Here is a 14,696-nt window from a genome sequence, read left to right on the forward strand (position 1 = left end):
ACATATACTGATCTGGAGCCCTGGGCATCCATCTTGCAAATGCGGGCTTTTGTGTAGGTGCAAGGAATGGGTAAGGAAGTCTGAAGGGATGGATTTCCATGAATGCATTTCTCTGCCTATAAAGGGTTTCAGAGAGGGTCACATATGCATTTTATAGATGTTTTGTTTATTATTATTGCCTCCAAATATCCACCATGTTACCCATTTAAATTCTTCAAGAATCTAAAACTGTCATGTAGATTCAGAGAATATTTTCAGTTTTATATAGGTTGTTTCAGAAAGTAGAAAAAGAGGAAATACTCCCCTTGCACATTTTATGAGGATAGTATAACCATGACGCCAAAACTGATAAGGATTATTTGAGAAAAGAAAGTACATAGGCCAGTTTTACTTATTAATATAGATGCAAAAATTCAAAAAACTGCCCAGCCGGGCGTGGCTTAGCGGTTGAGCATCGACCTAGGATCCAGGCGATCAGGGTTCGATTCCCGGTCAGGGCACATGCCCGGGTTGCGGGCTCGATCAATGACTCTCTCATCATTGATGTTTCTCTCTCTCTCTCTTCCTCTCTCTGAAATCAATAAAAATATATATATATTAAAAAAAATTCTAAAAACCTCCAGAGCTACATGATTTTATTAAAAACTATAATATTTAAGGAAAACAACACCAACCTTATACAAACTCTTTGAGAAAATAGAGGAGGAAGGAACGCTTCTCAGCTACATTTAGGAGGCCAGTATAATTGTGATACCAAAATCTGACAAATGCAATTATAATAAAAGAAAACTAGAGTTCATTATCCCTCATGAAGATAGGTGCAAAAATTATTAATAAAGTATTAGCAAAACAAACCTAGCAACATATTTGACAAAGTTGGGTTTAACTCAGAAATGCTAGTGTTAGAAAATCAGTTACTGTAATTTACCACATTAGTGGAACAGAGGAGAGCTATATAATCCTCTCAGTATATCCAGAGAAGGTACTTGACAAAATCAATACCCATTCATAGTAAAAACTATAAACAAATTAGGAATAGGGAACTTTATCAATTTGATAAAAATATTTATGGAACATCCACAGCTAATATCATATTTAGTGGTTATTGAACTCTCTGTGATAAGATAAGAAACAGCTAAGGATGTCTACCACAGACAATCCTAGAAAGTGGAAAGAAGCAAAATACTATTCATTGAGACCATGGTTATTTTTATAGAAAAATTGTATGTAATCTATAAAACATTACAACTAGTATTGAATTTAGCAAAGTTGCGGGGTACACAGTTCAATATATAAAAATGGATTGCAGCCCTGGCTGGGTGGCTCAGTTGGTTGGAGTGTCATCCCATACACCAAAACGGTTGTGGGTTCAGTTCCTGGTCAGGGCACATACCTAGGTTGCAGGTTCAATCTCTGGTCATGGTGTGTTCCTAGAGCCAACCGACCGATGTTTCTCTCTCACATTGATGTCTCTCCCCCCCCTTCTCTCTCTAAAAATCAGTGAACATGTCCTCAGGTGAGGATTAAAAAATAATGGATTGCATTTCTGTATTAAAGCAAGCAGTTGGAAAGGGAAATAAAATTTATTTATAATAGCTTCAAAAATATCTAGTTAGGCCCGGCCGGGCGTGGCTCAGCGGTTGAGCGTTGACTTAGGATCCAGGCGATCGGGGGTTTTATTCCCAGTCAGGGCACATGCCCGGGTTGCGGGCTGCAGCCAATCAATCACTCTCTTATCACTGATGTTTCTCTCTCTCCCCCTCTCCTTTCCTCTCTCTGAAATCAAGAAAGATATATTTAAAAGAAGAAAAAAAAAATCTAGTTAGGGATAAGCTTAACAGAAGAAGTGTACAATCTTTTTATTGAAAAACTATAAAACATTGTTTAGAGCAATTAAAAAGTAGATCTAAGTAAATGGAGCAATACTATGTTTAAAGATTGGAAAACTAAATATTAAAATATCATTTCTTTTCAAATTGGTGTATAATCTGGCAGGCATTTTTGGTAAAAATTAATAATCTGATTCTAAAATTTATATGGCAATGTGAAGAATTTAGAGTACCCAAAACAATCTTGAAAAAGAAGAATAAAGTTAAAGGACTGCATGGTCTGAGTTCAATACTTAATATAAAGCTACAGAATCAAGAAAGTGTGGTGCTGGCATAGAGTGGAAAAAGAGATAAGTAACAGTGTAGCCGATAGCCCAGAAATAGCCAATTCTATTATAATTTGATTTTCAGCAAAGGTACGAAAGCCATCTGTTGAGGAGATAGTGTTTACAATGAATGGTGCTGGAATAAGTTGATAGCCATGTGAAAAAAGAACCATAATTCCATCTTACAAAATTAATTCAAATGGATCGATCATAGACCTAAACATAAAAGCTAAAATAATAAAGCTTCTAGAAATAAAATAATGGAAAATGTTTTTGTGTCCTTGGCATGGGCAGGGGTTTCTTAGATAAAGATACTGAAAATATTAACCATTAAAAAATATTTACAAATTGATTATCAAAATTAAAAACTTTTGTTCATCAATAGATAGATATTACTAATAACTTCAGTTGTCAGGCCACAGACTGGGAGAAAATATTTATCAAAGATATCTGTCAGAAGACTTGTATGTAGCATATATGACAGACTAGTACAACTTAATAATAAAAGAAATCATTTGGTCTGGCCCTGCCAAGCCCTCACCAAAGAGAAGCAGTTCCAGCCATCACATTAGGGGCGAGTTAGTTAAATGTTTGACCAAATATAGCAGGCTAATTTTTAAGCTGATAATTTTGTATGGCCCTTGAATAATGTTACAAATATGCAAATTGCCCTTGGCAGGAAAAAGGTTCCCCACCCCTGCTTTAGAGTTTTCATATTTACTGTGCCTATCATACATTTCACTACAGAAATTTTAATGTGTTTAATGTATTTTGTTGTTGCCCTAGTCTTTGTGGGGCAAAAAATATATATAATATATATAATATATATAATATATATAATACATATAACAACACATATGTAATATTGTATATTCTATAATATATAATATGTATATGCTATTATTTTAATACACTCCCCCAACAAATTTCAATTTCTAAAATATGACTAAATCTAAGATTTTTGTTTAAAAGAGTGTAAGTATATGTCTGTGGAGATAGTGGCAAATGCTTGTGTTCTGGATGTATTTTAAAGTTAGAGCCATTTAAAATCCTGATGAATGGGGTGTGGGGTATGTGAAAAACAGAGGAGTCCAGACATCCAGAGTTTTGGTCTGAACAACCAGAAGAATACAGTCACCATCATCTGAAGTGGGAAAAGGCTGTAGATGGTCAGTTTTGGTGGAAAGAACAAGTTCGGTTTGGGGCGTGTTGGATTTGAAATTTGAGTATGTTATTAGTTATAATTAGTCAGGAGTTTGTGAGACAGGTCTGGGAAGAACTCTTACAGAATGTTGGAGGGGAGGGTAAATTGGTGCAATTCGGGGGAGCAATTTCTGATAATTTATGACTCAGCAGTTCCACATCTAGTGTATACTCCTAAGAAACCTTTTTAAAAAAAATATATGCTCATGAGATTAAATATAAGCATGTTTATAGGAGCATTATTTTGATGGAGAAGAAAAACATGGAAAGAAAATTAAGTTTCCATTTACTGGAGAACGGGTAAATAAATATTAGCGTATTTATAGATTGGATGATTGTATTGAAGATGAATGAACTAAAGTGAAATGCACAGGTTTGAATTACATGGGTCCACTTATATGTGGATTTTTCCTAGTAAATATACAGTTGGCCTCTGTATCCCTGGGTTTTGCATCTGTGGATTCAACCAACTACGGATTCAACCAACTGTGATGGAAAACAGTATTTTCTATCCATGGGGATCCGTGGATATGGAGGGCTGACTGTATGCATTGTTCTATGTCATTTTATATAAGGGACTTGAGCATCCTCGGATTTTGGTAACCATGGAAAGTCCTGGAACTAACCTCCTATGTATACTGAAGGACAACTGTAAATTTTGGGGCGAGTCAGAAGTTATCCTCGGATTTTTGACTGTGGTTGGTTCCCCTAATCCCCGCTTTGTTCAGGGGTCAAGTGTACATCGACATAGGTGAATCTCCCCAATTATAATGTTGATAGATGTCAGCAGATGAACATACACACTTTGAAACTGTGTATATGTAAGTTTATTTTTATTTTTTTTAATACATTTTTATTGATTTCAGAGAGAGGAAGGGAGAGGCGGAGAGAGGTAGAAACATCAGTGATGAGAGTCATTGATTGGCTGCCTCCTGTATGCCCCCTAATGGGGTTCAAGCCCGCAACCCAAGCATGTGCCCTGATGGGGAATTGAACCATGATTCCTAGATCCTAGGTCGATGCTCAATCACTGAGCCATGCTAGCCGGGCTGTATGTAATTTTAAAACAATACTTATAATTAATGAATATATATGTAATAAAATATGACACATATGGAAAAGATAAACAAAAATTAAGAATAGTTGTTAAGCCCGGCCAGGCGTGACTCAGTGGTTGAGCATCGACCTAGGATCCAGGAGATTGAGGTTCGATTCCCAGTCAGGGCACATGCCTGGCTTGGGGGCTCGATCCTCAGTTGGGGGTGTGCAAGAGGCAGCCAAAGAATGACTCTCTCTCACTGATGTTTCTATTGCTCTCTCTCGCTCTCCCTTCCTCTCTCTGATATCAATAAAGATATATTAAAAAAAAAAGCATTAAAAAAAAATAGTTGTTAAGTGGGGGCTAGTGGGAGGTGGGACTTGATAGATTTGGAAAGCAAGCCACAGGGGCGCCAACTATTTTTGTAAGGATTCTTTCTCATGCCAGTGGTACATGTAGTCATGTCTTTGTTATATTATTTTCTGTACATATTTATTTGTATAAAATATCTTCTAATTAAAAAATAAATCTCATTTCATTCCTTTTATATCCCTGATGCTAATGGCATGAATCCTTTACAATTCATCAGCAGTTAATGGCTGGCCTAAGGAGTGCCTGGAAATCTACACTGGCGAGATGGTTCCATCTAGTGGGGAAAGTGTCGCAAGTATTCTAAGAGACATTCCTTTGGGGAAGGAAGAATAAAGAGGTGATACTTAAATTTCACTAAACTTTAAGAGACAAAGGAAAAGATTATCATTTAGATATATGTAGTCCTTGCCATTATTAAGATAATACTATAGGTCTCCTAGGACATTTAGTGCAGACCTATAGGACTTAGATGGGTCCTTTTTTCTGTCTAACATGTTTGTGTTTTATTTTTCAGAAGGAGTTGAGCCTTCCAAGAAGAGGCAGCTTGTAAGTAGATGATTATTACTATTATGGTTGTAATTATGGCTATAATCTCCTTCTTAGAAATCCCTCCTGGGGACTGTTCTTAGTATTAAATAGAGGAATCCCATTCATGAATATACTTTTTTTCCTGTGGATTCCTATCTTGGCCAGGGAAGCTGATGGGCCAATCAACTTCCCTTGCTAAGTCATTTACCCCTCTCCTCATCCCTCCCCACCCCAAGTTTACATTCTCTGTCTCAATTTTTTAATGGCATTTGAGGAAAGCTGCAGCTTAAATATCCATCACAGTCCTATACTTGTGTTTTGGGATTTACTGAGTTTTAGTAAACTCAAGCTTTTTGAGAATGTTAAAATGGAAACTCTTGGCATCTACATCTGTCCCATAACATGGTACTAGGGCAGAGTCCAACTTTTCTGACAGGTTGGGGCAAGGGCAGCAGCTACGTTTGGGGACAGGGTTAGCATAAGTCTTTCTTTTACCCATCTGTTCTATTCTGACTTCAGGCCTAGTGAATTATCTTTGTTCCTAGATTTTAATTTCTTATATTTTCTTGGCCTGCTTTTTCTCTAAGAATTCTGTTGCTGTAGTACTTCAAATTTAGGAATCATCTAGAACAACAGCTCTCAACCTTTTTCATCTCATGGCACACATAAATTAATTACTAAAATTCTACAGCACACCAAAAAATATACTTTTTGCTGATCTGATAAAAAATAGGTATAATTTTGACTCATTTACATTGGACGGCTGTCAATTAGCTTTGTAAACAGACAAATCACTTCATCTCATTAAAGCTCAGTTCCCTTATCTATATAATGAAGGTCATGATACCAGTTTTTCTTTTTCTTATAGCTGTTAGAATAATGGATCATTTAATATATGTGAAGTGCTTCATTTCCTGTAGTTTTGCCCTAGGGTGTGTTATTTTTAGAATTCTTATAAACATATTGGGTTAAATTTGGATACATTTTATTAAGAGCCACATTTCTTTCTATAAATTTAGTTGTAGCAGTTGTTCTCAATTCTAGGTTTGTAAGTGTCTTGAGCTTTCTAGAAACTGGGCAAGGATGCTACCAGGATTCTTAATAGAGTGATACATCGGGTAGGTGTATACATAACTGAAAGGGAGTGGCTTTTTAGCATCATGTTCAGTAAATATTTGTACTTGGTCACTTTCCTACTATTTTGGGCTTTTTGTTTGCTTGTTTTTTGGTTCCCTCTATTTGGAAGTTCTCTGAGATTTGCCTTTGCTTAAGATTAGGTGAAATGAATTAAGGCCTGAGGCAAGTAGCTTCCTCCAGGAATTTGTGCTTTCAGTGAACGGAATTTGCTGAGAAAAAGGAGGAGAAGGAAGAAAGAAATCTTGTGAAAATGATTTTTATTTCAAACTGAAGGAATTATTGGGTCATTTTAGTTTTCAACTAGAGGAATCTCTTTGTCATTTTAGTGGTATCTAAAGTCATGCCTACTCTAACTGCTTTAAATATTTAATAAGGATCAGAAATACTTTTTACTAAGTAACACATTTAATAAGTAACACATTTAAACAATTGATCATTCCGTAAATACACATTAATACCTATTATGTGTTGGACACTAAGTTCTTAGGTTATAAGATTCAATTAGACATATTCCTTTATTTTGAAGACTTTTAGTTAAGCAAGCCAGAAGTTCCTCAGTATAAATAATAATTTTTAAATCTTTAATATTGGAGAAGTAGAAAACGTTTTATTCTGGAAGAAAGCCAGGAAACCTGTATACTAATCTAGGCTTTGCCACTAACAAGCCCTGTGTGGTTTCAACAGGAACTATCATTTCTAGGCCTGAATTGCCTCATTGTAAAATTATCTCTGTGCCTAGTCATCTCCCAAAATAATTGAAGCTCCATGGTACCTGTTTGCATATTGCTGGGCACGTCTTTGTGGGGACTGTGCAGTAGGAGGCAAAGTACAGCTTAGCATTTGCAGTAGAGAGGCCAGGAAGGTAAGAGCCACAAAGCGTAAGATATTTGAATAAGTTTAGTACTTTAAAAAGTTAGTAGTAAGTATGGAGAAACTGATGTTAATAAAACAAGTGACTTACCTTTTGCTCCATTGTTTCTTGTTCTTGTAGCCTAGTCTAAAAAGTTGTAAAAGTTATTATAATTATCATCTGAGTCTTGGTGAGAAGGAGAAGGGTGTTACTTATATCCCTTTTTGCTTCTGTCCCAGGTGGCTCTTGCAAAAGCAGATGCTACTGTATGCCCATTCCAGATATAAAGGCCCATTTCCTTTGGTATATTCTCTCTAGTATACTTTATGGGCACAGATAAATTTGGGGTTTGCAGCTAGTTTGTTCTTGTCTTTTGAGAATCAGGTTCAGTTAATTAGAATAATTTTGAAAATACCTGAATGATATAAAACAAATGAAGCTTAGTAATTTGGAGGCTCTCAATTGTTACACTTTTCCATGTAATATGGCAGTTGCATTAAAATGGACAGTACTCAGTAATGGAGTTCTAGATATATGTGATATCTTGGCATTATACAAAAGACATACTCTTCCATCCAACAAGTACGTGATTCCTTCAGTATCTCCAAATTGGTAAGTGGAAGTATAGCACAGAAATGAAGAGCTTTGGCTTGAGAGTCAGGCAGACCTGGATGTCAGTCTTGTCACTACCATTTTGGTAAAGCGAGTTACTGTATTTTTGTTCATCTTTTTGCTTCCATTCATTTGTTCAAATTAATCTCTCCATCCATGTATCCATCATACTATATTTATTCAGTCCTTGTTATGTTTAGGCACTATCCTAGGTACTGGAGTTACAGTAGTGTTTAAGCAGACAAAGTTCCTGCTCTCATGGAGCTTCCATGACAAAAACATACATGGTATTGAGTGATATGAAGAAAAATAAAGCCAGATAAGAAATATGAGGGTATGTATTTTTGTGGGGCAGTGTTGAAATTTTAAATTGTGTTGTGTAGGAATTTTCTCATTAAGGTGATATTTGAACAGAGAACAGTGGTCTGGAAGGAGTGATGCTGATATATATAGCAAGAGCATTTCAGGTAGAGGGTACAAACAGCATGTGCTAAAGGTCCTGAGCTAAGAGCATGCTTGGCATGTTGGAGGACAACAAGGAGGAGGCTGGGTTGACTGTTGGTGAGGGAACAGTGGGGTTGGGGTTAGTGGGGAGGGACATAGAAGAATTTGAGGCAGGGGCTGGATTCTGTAGTGTCCTATAGGCCACAAAATAGACTTTATATTTTACACTGATTGGGACAGAAAGTTAGTGGGTAGTTTTAAGCCGAGAGATGATGTAATCTGTTATAATGTGTGTGCTTTTTGGGGAAGGGCAATTTGTTCTCTTCAGATATAATTCACATATCATATAATCACCTGGTAAGAGTATACAGTTCAGTAGTTTTTAGTGTATTCACAGGGTTTTACAACCATTATCACTGTCTTAATTCACAACATTTCATTTCCCAAAAAGAAACCCCTTATTCACTAGCAGTCATTCTCCATTCCACACTCCTCTGGTCCCTGGTAACCACTAATCTACTTTCTGTCTTAATAGATTTGCCACTTTTGGACATTACATGCAAATGGAATTATATAATATGTGGCCTCATGTGTCTGGCTTTTTTCAGTTCATGTAATTTTTTCAGGGTTCATCCATATTTTAGCATGAATCAATACTTCGTTCCTTTTCAAGGCTAAATAATATTCATTGTATGTATGTACAAGTATCTGTTTGAGTTCCTGCTTTCAATTATTTTGGGTAGATACCTACAAGTAGAATTTTTGGATTGTATGGAAATTCTATGTTTAACTTTCTGGGGAATCACCATACTGCTTTCCATATCACCTGCACCATTTTACATTCCCACCAGCAATATTTCAGGGTTCCGGTTTTTCCACATCCTAGCCAACACTTTTTATTGTTCATTTTTTAAATAACATCCATCTTAATAGATGTGAAGTGGTATCTCATTGTGGTTTTAATTTGTGTTTTCCTAATTACTAGTGATGATGAGCCTCTTTTCATATGCTTATTGGTAATTTGTAAAAATCAAGTCCTTTGCCCATTTTTGAATTGGGTTGTTTATTTTTGTTGTTTAGTTGTTGAAGTTCTTTATATATTCTGGGATATTAAACTCTTATCAGATATATGATTTGCATATATTTTCTCCCATTTTGGGGATTGTGTTTAATTATCTTGATATAGTGTCCTTGATACACAAAAGTTTTTAATTTTGATGAAGTCTATTTTTGTTGCTGTTGCCTGTGCTTTTGGTCATAGCCTAGAAATCATTGCCAAATCCAGTGTCATAAAGACTTCCTATGTTTTCTTTTATGATTAAAAAAAAAAAATATATATATATATACATATATATATATATATGTATATTTTTATTGATTTCAGAGAGAGGAAGGGAGAGAGGGAGAGATAGAAACAGCAATAATGAGAGAGAGTCATTGATCGGCTGCCTCCTGCATGCCTCCTACTGGGGATCGAGCCCACAACCTGGGCATGTGCCCTGACTGGGCATTTGAACCATGATCTCCTGGTTCATGGGTCGACACTCAACCACTGAGCCATGCCAGCTGGGCTGTTTTACAAGTTTTATAGTTTTAGCTCTTACGTTTGGGTCTTTGATCCATTTTGAGTTAATTTTTGTTTATGGTTTAAGGTAAATACCTAACTTTATTCTTTTGTATATGAGAATCTAGTTTTCCCAGGACCATTTGTTGAAAAGACTGTCCTTACACCATTGAATGATCTTGACACCCTTCTCAAAAATATTTGACCACATATGTGAAGCTTTATTTTGGGGCTCTCTATTTTGTTCTGTTGGTCTATATGTTTGTCCTTATGTTTGTACCAGTTTTGGTTACAGTAGCTTTTTACTAAGTTTTGAAATCAGGAGGTGTGAAATCAAAGTACCAACTTTGTTTTTCAAGATTGTTTTGACTATTGAGGGTCCATTGTGATTCCTGAATGTTAGAGTGAGTTTCTCTAGTTCTGCAAAAAAACATTGTTGGGATTTTGATAGAAATTGTATTGAATTTGTAGATAATTTTGGATAATATTGTCATCTTAATGATATTAAATCTTCCAATCCATGAACATGGGATATTTCTTTTAGAAATGCTTTGTAATCTTCAGTGTATAGGTCTTTTAACCTCATTAGTTAAATTTATTTCTAAACATTTTACTCTTTATGATGCTATTATAAATGGAATTGTTTCATAAATTATTTTTGCACTGTTCATTGTTAGTGTATAGAAACAATAATTTGTTGTTGTTGTTGGTTTGTATTCCACAGCTTTAATGAATTTGTTTCTTGTGGTTTTGACTTTCATTTCACTAATGACTAATGATGTTGAGAATCTTTTCATGTATACTTGTTGGCTATTTGCATATCTTCTTTGGAGAGATGTCTTCAAGTTCTTTGGCCATATTTTTAATTTATTTGTCTTTTCATTTTTGATTTGAGGGAATACTTTATATATTCTGTATATTAGACCCTTATCAGGTATATGATTTGCAAATATTTTTTCCTGTTCTGTGGATTGCTGTTTCACTTTCCTGATAGTGACCTTTGATGCACAAAAGTTTGCAATTTTGATGAAATCCAGTTTACCTGATTTTTCTTTAGTAGTGCTTTTGATATCATATCTAAGAAACCATTGCCTAATTCAAGGTCTGATTTGTTTCCTGGGCCTTAATTTATAAAGGTAACTAAGTGATGACACAGAGAGGCCAATACTATTGAAAGAAGAATTTATTACTTACAATTTCCTCAAGAGAAGGTCCTGCCATGCAGGACCACATGGGGAAAGTACAAAAGATTGAGTCTGGAGGCAGAAATGAGCAAGGGGAAAACCTAAGCCTTAGAAAAGCCACAGATATTTATGGTTGGCTTTGATCACATTAGGGAAGAGACCAACTAAATTCCAACATGGGGAATGGGAACATCCAGGCCTGCAATGATAAGGGCTTTGTTGGGGCAAGTTGGTTATGAAAGTTTCTTTGGCTTGATTCATACCATTTATTTTAGATGTAGCTTCCTGAAATTAAATCATTTTCATTTTTAGAAAGCTATATCATGTTTAAACCCATCTGGATATTTTTTAACGCATTAAAAAACCTAGTCTAGAATATCAGACCTAGAGTAGTTGATAATCTTGTTGAAAGTGTAAACTGGTCTGGACTATGGAAAAGAATTGAAAGAAAATGAAGTCGTAAATCTATTGGTATTTGTTTGCCCAAGGTTTAGGAATATTGTGTTTAGCTTTTTCTCAATTGAAACAGTTCTGAATGGCTTCCCTAGGATTTTCTTGTTGTTTGTGAATTTCAGTACCAATACCTAGGCCCTACACATTTAGGGGCTCAGTATAAATAGTGTTTAAGTTTCTAGTTACCCAGAAAGTTAAGTTTTTCTAACCAACTTAAGGTGATTTTCCTCATATTTCTTGAAATGCCTTTGCTTTCTTTCTTTGAGGCTGTGAGCATTCAATGGAGATCAAGAATGGACTGTAGGAGTGAAAAGGTAGTTATAGCACCTGTCGTGTGTGTGTATGTGTGTGTGTTTGTGCGCACGCACGCATGCGCATGTGTATGCACAGGCTCACATATTGCTATTGGTAGCCTTTATTTTTAGAGTCCTTGGGGATAGTTATCCTTTTGCATTGTAGACTTACTAATTTGGGCAGTGGACTTGGACATCAGATATTAGATGAAAGTAAATGCCAGGTGCCTGCAGTGATAGGCAGTGGGCAGGGAGGAGTTCCTGGGGCTTAAGGATGTGATGTGTCAAACTTTGTCCCTGTGAAACTGACATATGAAACAGTGTCATGTACTTTCCCACTCTGATGCAACTTGATGGTATTTGCCTGGATAAATGCTTCTGGGGAATCTGCTAAAAAGAGATACCACCTGCTACACGTAGTAAATCCTTTGTGTGGTATTAGTGGTGCCTGATGCAGGGCTTTAGTTTCTCTGTAGACTTTGAAAATAAGTAAATTTTGGTACCTTTACGGACTAGGAAGACCAGTACTGTAGCTTTGTGTTACATTTAATAGTCTTTTTAAAATTGGGCTTATATAGGAAATGATTTCACATAGGTTCTCCAGTGGGAAGGCAGGAGTTGGTAGAGAGATTGGCAGGGATGGAGCAATTGTCATCACTGATTTCCTAACAGGAACCATTTTGTTGTTAAAAATAAAAAGTATGTGGTTTATCAGTGAGCCAAAAGGATGTGAACACAAGATCTGAAAATTAAAAACCCTTGAAAGCCTGTTTTGTTACTCTTGTGTTGGGAATAGCTGCTGTTATGCCAATCACCCTCACATTTATATGTCTAGACCTCACAACTCCCAATTTATTATACTCTACTTGGATGTCTGAGACATCTCAACTTTAGCATTTATAAAACTGGTCATTGTCTTTCTTGAAAACCTACTCCTCTCTTAATTCTCTAGCTTATTCTCGAGATAGAAAACAGTTGTTCTTGTTACTTTCCTTTTCTTCACACCCCCAATTCCTTTCTATTCTACCTCTCAAATCTCTCTTACTTTCCTCTTCTGCTTTCTGCCTCCACTGGAATGTTCATATAGTCCAAGCCATTGTGATGTCTTGCCTCTGCTACTGCTATAACTTCCTAACTGGTCTTTCTTTGTCTGACATTGCTTACTCCCAGTCCACCCATCAGTAGTCAGAAAAGGTTTTTTAAAGTGCATATTTGATTATTAACTGTTTATTTTTTTAAACTTGTTTAGTGAATAGTTGTATTACTCATTATATCACACATGAAAGTCACAGCATGGCCCATAAAACTATCCGCACAATCTGGTTTCTATCTTTGTTTACATATTTTGCACATTATGTTTTCTGCGCCTGAGATGTTTTTCCTCCCTCTATACCTGACTAGCTCCTACTTATCCATCAAATCTCAGCTTACGTCTCACTTCCTTATGAAAAGCTTTTCTGACCTCACCAAGTACCTTGCTGTCCCTAGCCTACGCTGAGTTTCCCACAGTGCACCTTCATTAAACCCTGTACTTTTCCCTCATAGCTCTTATAGCAGTTGTAAATGATTATTTGCCTGTCTCCTCCCATTGGATGGTCTATTAGTCTGCTTGGGCTGCCATAACAAAATGCCACAGGCAGGGTGGTTTAAACAACAGAAATTTATTTTCTCATAGTTCTCTGAAAGCTAGATGTTCAAGAACAAGGTGCCAGCACGGTCAGTTTCTGGATAGGGTTTTCTTCCTGGCTTGCAGATGGTCACCTTGTCAGTGTTTGCTCACATGGTCTTTCCTGGGGGGGGGGGGGTGAGAGAGAGGGAGAGGGAGAGGGAGAAAGAAGGGGCGGAGAGAGAGGGGGAGAGAGAGAATGAATATCTTCTTTTTATAAGGCCACCAGTCCTATCAGATTAGGGCCCCACTCTTATGACCTCATTTAACCGTCATTACCTCTTAAATACCCTATCTTCAAATACAGTCTCATTTGGGGTTAGGGCTTCAACATATGAATTTTGGGAGGACACAGTTCAGTAGCAGATGGTAAGCTCCATGAAGTCAGTACTATGTTGTGTGGTACAATATTCTGTCCCTAGGGCCTCCTATAGAGCGTATCACCTAGTAGGCAATCACTTAGACAATCACTTTCTAACATTTGTGTGGCTTGGAACAAGAATACAAATGGAGTTATAAATGTTTAAGAGTTTTTAAGTAAAACTAACAAACTGTAAAATAAAATATATTGTATGAATGTAAAATAAAAGATCCTCCTAATTTGAGAAGTATAGTTTCATAATAAAATAAAAAAATATGTGTAAAGCTATTTACTTAAAAAAATAAACCTGTTAAATATTTTATTTAACTCAGTATTAATACAAGCACCAGGCTAATATTGCAGGCAGTTCATAGGAGAAGGAAAGAAGCACAAATTTATATCTGATAAAGAAGTGTTGAAATAAATGGCTACACAACCTTATTTATTTTTTTTAATTGGGAGAAGGGAAGTCAGTTGAGCCTCTGCTCTACAAAATGTATTTGCCTATTGGTAGACAAGAACTATTTTGCATTGCTATCAGCTTTCTATAACTTACAGTTGTAAAATAACTCAAAGGCAATAAAAGACTAGAATCAATTAATGTATTCTTTAAATAATAATACATAGTTTTCCATCAAGAAGATTATCTCTTTTTTTGCTTATAACAAGTTTCCTTACAGTCTCCCCGACCCTTTTGATCTAAAGCAATCTCAAATACTATTCTTCATTACAAAACAAGTTTGGTTTTAAGTTTGGCCTGGTTATTTACATAAGGGTAGCAATAATGTTAATTTACCATATAGGCCTTCTTTTTTTAATATATCTTTATTGATTT

General features: G+C 36.0%; 1 protein-coding gene across 4 annotated transcripts in view; it reads left to right on the forward strand.

Moving 5' to 3' along the window:
- Positions 1 to 14,696, forward strand: part of MAST2 (microtubule associated serine/threonine kinase 2) — a 130,376-nt gene that overhangs the window by 43,470 nt on the left and 72,210 nt on the right. For all 4 annotated transcript variants that reach the window (XM_081144674.1, XM_081144673.1, XM_081144675.1 and 1 more), the window contains exon 4: positions 5,284 to 5,315. In XM_081144674.1, the coding sequence (XP_081000800.1) occupies positions 5,284 to 5,315 (32 nt within the window). The remainder of the gene's footprint in view (positions 1 to 5,283; positions 5,316 to 14,696) is intronic.

This window comes from Miniopterus schreibersii (genome assembly GCF_964146895.1).
Source record: "Miniopterus schreibersii genome assembly, chromosome: 8".
NCBI lineage: Eukaryota > Metazoa > Chordata > Mammalia > Chiroptera > Miniopteridae > Miniopterus > Miniopterus schreibersii.